This window comes from Hydractinia symbiolongicarpus, chromosome 7 (genome assembly GCF_029227915.1).
Source record: "Hydractinia symbiolongicarpus strain clone_291-10 chromosome 7, HSymV2.1, whole genome shotgun sequence".
Classification (NCBI taxonomy): Eukaryota; Metazoa; Cnidaria; class Hydrozoa; order Anthoathecata; family Hydractiniidae; genus Hydractinia; species Hydractinia symbiolongicarpus.
The window spans coordinates 20722848-20729913 of record NC_079881.1 but is presented as its reverse complement, the minus strand read 5'-3'; the positions used below and the strand labels follow the sequence as shown (position 1 = coordinate 20729913).

The 7066-nt window shown below is 35.7% G+C and overlaps 1 protein-coding gene across 1 annotated transcript; it reads left to right on the top strand.

The window, feature by feature from the left end:
• Positions 1 to 3257: 3257 nt before the first annotated feature.
• LOC130648611 (zinc finger MYM-type protein 1-like) lies at positions 3258 to 6648 on the top strand. The gene is made up of 6 exons (XM_057454665.1): positions 3258 to 3365; positions 3447 to 3663; positions 3753 to 4430; positions 5376 to 5495; positions 6060 to 6161; positions 6527 to 6648. Exons 1-6 carry the CDS (start codon positions 3258 to 3260, stop codon positions 6646 to 6648), a joined length of 1347 nt encoding a protein of 448 aa, XP_057310648.1.
• The last annotated feature ends 418 nt before the right edge of the window (positions 6649 to 7066 follow it).

Sequence of the window (7066 nt, the reverse complement as noted above, 5' to 3'; positions counted from 1 at the left end):
TTGAACAAACAAACAGACAGCGAGAGTAGGACAGGACTTCTGTAAAGGGTAAAGGGTGTCGAATCATATTCCTCAACCAAGGTACCCAAAATGTCTAGCTGAGTCACCTCAAAAGAGGTCTACGAACATTCTTCAGCAGGAACTAGACATTTTTTTCATCCATAACTTTTCATCTGTCCTACTCTGTACAATCCTGTGTGACAGGGGTAAGAGGTGGAGTCGTCACTCTCCAAAGATAAGACCAGTGCAGTCAAACCCCCTTGCAGATTTTTTTTTTCAGTTTTTTCCTTCTGGACTGGGGTAATAAGTGAAGTAATCACTCTCCAAAGATAGGACCTGGTAAGTCAACCCTCCCTTGCTGGGGTAATAAGTGGAGTCGTCACTCTCCAAAGACAAGACTACAAAAAAAACTAAAAAAGAAACTAAATAAAAAAAACTAAGAATAGTCACCCCCCACATGTCGGGTAATTTGGGAAAAGCTACTCAAGAAAGGCTACCTGCCTTGTCAGAGCACAGAAGGAGAGTGGAAAGATGTTGCAGCCTGTTTTGAACATTACTGGGACTTTCCTAATTGCTTAGGTGTCTTGGATGGCAAGCATGTAATCATTCAATGTCCTCCACGAGGTCGATCAATGTTTTTTAACTACAAAAAAATTCATAGTATTGTGTTAATGGCCGTGGTGAATGCTTCCTATCAATTTACTATGGTTGACGTAGGAGATTATGATAGGTTGAGTGACGGCAGCGTTTTTGCAACCAGTGAAAGATGGGGGGGGGGGGGGGGTAAGGATTTAGCTGCTTTAGAACACCCCATTGAGAAAAATTAGCGTCAAGGCGATCTCTTTGTTATATTGAAGGAAAAAACAAAAAAGGCGGAGCCCTCGTGCCTAATATTTTTACGGACAAGGTTGTGATAGCAATTTATCTTCTCCTAAAAAACAGGCTGACTACAAGCCTCTCTCAGGCGAATAGATATATTTTCTATAGCGGCTCGGATACGTTGCAAGGATACATTATCACCAGACAGATCAAAATGTCAAAACAACCGAAGTTAATAACCCCCACTAGAACCAGAAAATAATTAGCGACCATGCTTCAGTTGATTGACATGAATGATGGAGAGAAAATGACGCAACATTTTGGTCATACAAAGAAAGTTCATTACACCTGGTATTTAAAGGCAGACTCGACTATAGACTTGACTCACTACAGTTGCTAAGGTCCTTACAACAGTGGACTATAGAAAAAAATTGCAAAACAATAAGTCGGACGATGTGGTGGCAGGGGCGGATTTAGCGTACGTCAGAACCGGCAAGCGACTGACATCTTTTCAAACCTTAGAAATGTAGATAAGTGAAAAATAAACAAAACGCCGGTCAACCAGCAACCGATATTACGGCATTTTGTTCGGCCCCGGACCTGACGCGCGTGTGGCGTTCGAATTTACGTGGTCTGTGTACTAGGTTGTGGATGGCGTATTTGTCTTCTGCCTTTCGCCGTTTCTGCCGATGTAAGTCAAAAAGCGACTGGGACGGTTGATTTGGCTGTTCTGATTGGTTGTTGGGTTTTGACTGACATTCCTAATTTCAAGGTCAGCCGAAAGCAGTATTACTTCTGCGCGAGTATAAAATTGTGTAAACATAGAAGAACCGATACCGGTTGTGTTATCTTGCGAACCCGTCAGTGGCCAAGAACTCTCCCACCCTTGATTAAGGTTATATGTTCGCCCTTGATTTTATTCTTTTTGTTCAAACATGGCTGCCGAGAGCATGTTTGAGCTGGTCCGTCCAGCTATGCAAAAGAATGATTTGTGTTATATACAAGATATATATTTGAAATATTGTAATAAAATAAGGAATCTTCCTTCGTTCTCAAACGAAGATATATTGAACTCAATCAATAACAACAACATATTGAGAAATTTTAATGCTAAAGTTTATCTTCCAAAGATTTTACGAAAAGACCTTAACAAGTGTGCAGTAGCCTTGTGGTAAGGGTGTTAAGTTTTTACTTGTTTTTTGTGTCATAGCTAGCTCTATTAGGTAACCATGGATATTTTTTTAATCATTTAATTATTCAGCTGGCTCCATTGCTCTTTTATTTAAAGTAGCTAGCAGCTGTCTGCACGTCACACAGTGATTATGGGAGAACAATAAAAGATCATTAAATTTATACAATAGGTCTTGTCAGCTAATATTTTGATAAGGAGATTTGCTAAATTAAACCAAACTCAAATGTAAACAAACTTCAGTCGCTCTCCATCACAGTGCTTGCTAGCCTTTGATTTGTTAAATAAAAGTTTAAAGATGGGAGCTATATAGCTATAGCTTTGACAAAGCTCTTGATCAAGACTTTGTTTTTATTTAGCTCTGAAAGTACTGGAAATTGCTTGTACAGTTCTGCTTCCATTCTGCTTGTTGGTGACAATTCGTTGGTTGAGGATCTCAGAATTTTAACGTCATTGGAGTTGTTTCTGTGTTCTGAATATTACAGTAGGCACCCTGTTTTGTTGTCGTTATTTGAAGAACACAAAGGTAAGGTATTTAAATCTGTTGATAGCATTTTGCGAATGGTAACATCTTTTGAAGCTCTTGATGCTTTAGGTTCTTCGTGCTCTAATAAGTTGGTAAAAAATGAAGCCATTGGTAACTGTAAAAATCAAAAGTGGTGTAGCTTACTTTGCATATTTGCTTTGTCGTCAGTATCATTGGCCAATATTAATACATATTTTCCGGATTGTGGTGACTCAAGGGATAAAATTTTATTTAATTGTATAATCAGTCCAAGAAATCCCACTCCTTCTTTAAGGACATTGAAATTTCTATTTTGTTTACAAAGTTTTAATGTTCACCTTTAAGCCTAATAATTTTGTTCCCATAATTTTTGTGCCTAAAGGTACAAAGCGAAAGTTACCGCACATCACAAAAAAAGAAAAAATGTCTTGTGTGCCTACCAAAAAATTTCAGTTCAGTCAAAGCTCAGTTTTTGAGCTGATAAATGTAGTGACACTTTAATTTTTCCAAAAGTTATGCCATTAATAAATGTTCATAAACCTGTTGTGTCAAATCCTTTAACCATCACACCAAGTTTAGACAGCAATAGTCTCATTTTTGAATCCTCACATACAATTTGTCATCCACCTGTCCCATGTTGCAACAACAAGCATTGTCACACAACGGATTTCACAATCAACTGTAATTTCAGAAGCTTGTGCAGTTACAAAAATGCCCTTTCCTACACCATCACCTTGTAGTAACATGCCAGACAGTTTATTACCTGTGAATAGATTTGATGTGTCATTGTACCTTGAAAAAATGAGAACTTTGAAAAATGACACTTCAGCAATTCAAGACCTCATTAAAAACGTTTTTAAACCAAATAACAATTATGTGTTCCCAAAAACTAAAAGATGCTTTCGTTTTGAATGGTTAAACAAATTTCCTTAGTTGTGTTATTCACCAGCAGTTGATGGTGCATATTGTCTTCCGTGTGTTTTATTTGGAGAGAAATTTCCAACCAAAACCAACAAAATTAAAAAACTGTTTTCTGAGTCATTTAGATATTGGCCAGATGCCAATGCTCAATTCCTCAAGCATAATTCTAGCACTGAACTTCATGCTGATACATCAGCTGTATTCACTAGCTTTATAAGAAATTATTTTGGTAAGTCCCAACCAATTGACATTCTTGTTGATAGTAACATGAGAAAAAAATTGCTGAAAATAGAAAAAAGCTTGTCCCTATTGTTCAAGCAATAATCTATTCTGGTAGGCAGGGCCACGCATTAAGAGGTCAACGAGATGACTCCCAGTATCATGGTGAAGTAGGGGAGTTTTCTTGTGGAAGGGTGGGAAATTTTGTGGAATTGTTGAATTTTAGGGTGCAAGGTGGAGACACTATTCTTGCTGAGCATTTGAAAAACAGCCCTAAAAATGCAACCTATATCTCCAAAACAACACAAAATGAGTTAATAAGTTGTTGTGGTGAATTTATTTTGGATAAATTAGTTTCTGAGATAAAAAACAATGTGTTTTATTCTATTCTTGCTGATGAAGCCTCTGATTCATCTCACAAAGAGCAAATGTCTTTAGTCCTGCGTTTTGTGGATGATTCATTTAACATTAGAGAGGAATTCATCCAGTTTATCCATTGTGATGAAGGACTTTCTGGTAAAGACTTGCAGTCTGTTTTATGCAAGTGTTTAGAACATTTGAAGTTGGACATAAAAGATTGTAGGGGTCAAGCATATGACGGTGCAGGTGCTGTGGCTGGTTATAAAAATGGTCTCTCTGCACGCATTCTTAGTCTTAACAGAAAGGCCATCTATGTTCACTGTAACAGCCACCGTCTAAATTTATCTGTGGGAAAATTTATACAACAAATACATTTTTCCAAAATTTACGCAAAAGAGTGGTTTTACACGTTAAAGAGTAAGAGGAGATTGGACTTTAATTTAGCCTGTTAACGCTTTAGAATGCCGTAAAAAGCAAAAACTTCCGGGGCTTCGCCCTGTACCCTATTAGGGGGGGGCTTACAGCGCCCCCCCCCCCAAATCGCCCAGCTGTTTTGGCGCGCAGCGGTTTGCTACGCAAACGGCTGCGCTTTTTTGCTTCGCAAAATTTGTGACTGACATAAAATAAATTCTATATCCGCCCCTGGGTGGATGACCACGATCCAGGTAAGCAAGGTCAGCTTTTCGTGAAGGTCGATAAATAGCTGCTTGTAATCAGTCTACCTTTGAAAACTTGACTTATTTAAAATGGTACTAACTAAATAAAATTACTCTTTGAAACCATAAAATTTTTGATTTTATAAAATTTTCCTTAGTCTCATTATTTTTTAACATGTACTTTCTTATTTATTTGGCTATGGGACTTGTAACAATTCTAAATCTTTGTTTTACCATGTTCAATTCTTTTCGGAAAACGTAATAGGTTCTCCACCAAATTTCACGGTTTCACGGTTACTAATTTTTGACTAAATGGTAAGTGGGCTAGAGGCTTTTTGTCATTAAATCGCTTCATACCAGAAGTCGTTTTACACCCACACACAACTAGTTTTTCGATTATGTATTTCGTATAACTAATATATATAACAAGAAAAATATTTTATAGAGGCGAAGAAATAGTAGATGTTTCTTCATAACGTTTTTTTTCGTGAATTTTGTATATCCAATGAAAACATTGTACTACTTTTCACATTATGTGTGAATGTTGTCTTGGAATGTACAACATAGGAATAAATATAAAACTGATAAACCGTGAGACATTCTTGTGTATGGTCAATTAAAAATGTGGTAACGATAGCCAACGATTTTTGTTTGTGTATATATTCGCAGCTGATTTTCGTATGGTTTAAATAAAATGTATTTTCAGAATTGCTTCACTTGTTTACCAATCGTAAATTAAATAAATGTTTTTGCTTAGCCATGCCACAAGGAAAGCAAAGTTTAGGTGAACCAAGAAACATTGTTACTGATAAGACTGAAGTAGAATGTAAGATTTAGATTAGAATGTCTTTTTAACATTGCAATGAAACTTTGACATATCAAAAATTTATAACACCATATTTAATACATAACGTCATAATATTTAAAATGTCAAAAATAATTAGATAAGAGTTTTTTTTTTTAAAATTGTGCATTAATTTGTATTAAATGCCTTTGCTTTATTAATACAAGAAAAGAAGCAAACTTTAAAAAACCAAGCGGTATTATTGTTAATGCTGAAGTTGACAGTAGGATTTATATTTAAAATTTCATTAAATATTGAATTGTGTTACAAGATACCATGTATTGACAAAGTACTTTGAAAATCTATCTCCAAAGATTTAAAATTACATTTAACCCGTGAATTTGTCAGATTTTTCTGCAGTAAACCTAATTTAAAACAGGCCTGTAAAAAAGTTCTGTATAAAAACTTATTCAAGAAGCAAGTTGAATAAAAGCCATACATTAAATCTAATTGGATTATAAAGTCATTCATTTTGAAAGAACAAACATCCTAATATTTAACTCTCTCTCTGTATCATTTCGTAGGATAAGTATTTTTCATATGTAGATGGAGTTTCTACCGAAGTTTTTAAATCCGTTTTTACGTTAGTAGCTTCATACGAAAGGAAAAATTGGGATCACTTCCACAAACACAATTTTAAAGTCAGAAGTGTGTTAAAATCTTGAATTTCTATGCTTATAATTCTCCTTCTTTAAAATTCTATAACATTTAAAAATAGGTTATTAGATAATACACAAAATTGTAGTTTGAACTTTGTTATCTACTCCAGGTGCCAGTGGAATCCCTCAGGTCTGGAAGGCGATAATTCCGCTGAATCAGGAAATGAAAGGGAAGGTTTTTATTTCTGTTATATGTATTTATGTTTCTTAATGTTGTTTTGGTGTTAATGTTGATATATATGGACTACATTTTTTGTATTGTGCGATTCTCCACCAGAGATTTAAAATACCGCAAATGAGTGCTATCAAATAAATGGTAACTATAATTAAAAATTGGGACTCTTCTTACCAAAGGAAAATCAAAATCAGAAAGTTCGAGAAAGGTGTTGAGGATTAAAGAAACCTACTCGCAGCACAGGAAATGCATGTTTGACCATTCGAAAATTGTTGATGGAGCACAGCACTGTTCAATTTAATGGCACTTCAGTCAAACAGTTTACGTGCGCACACGGTTATATTATATCTTCCATTGTTTTGTGAAATGCGTCGAAATATGACGCTGAAAGAATTCGGAAGCGGCCATAATTCAGACAATGAGATTTATTCAGTAGGCATTTTAGACTACAAAAACTGCAGCAACATCTGACCCTGCAATGATTGCGTTCAGCAGTTTATTGTTTGAAGAATGCAATAACTACGTGCAACGTATGCGAAACAAACTTCCTTGGGTTGTATTCGATCAAAAAGACCCAGCTTTTGTTAGACAGGCAGTAAAATGTCTTCGGCGATGGTTGTTGACCAGTTTGGTTTGTTATTTTACAAAGCGACTAATCATAATTTAATTACACGTAAAACACAAAAGATAACTGCTACTCTTTTTGAAAACCCTTAGTG

Excerpts from the sequence above, each read along its gene's own strand:
- LOC130648611 (XM_057454665.1), top strand. The coding sequence starts at position 3,258 with ATGCCAGACAGTTTATTACCTGTGAATAGATTTGATGTGTCATTGTAC. Across the intron at positions 3,366-3,446 it reads TTCAAGACCTCATTAAAAAC|TTGTGTTATTCACCAGCAGT; the intron begins GTTTTTAAACCA and ends AAATTTCCTTAG. Across the intron at positions 5,496-6,059 it reads TGATAAGACTGAAGTAGAAT|ATGGAGTTTCTACCGAAGTT; the intron begins GTAAGATTTAGA and ends TTTCATATGTAG.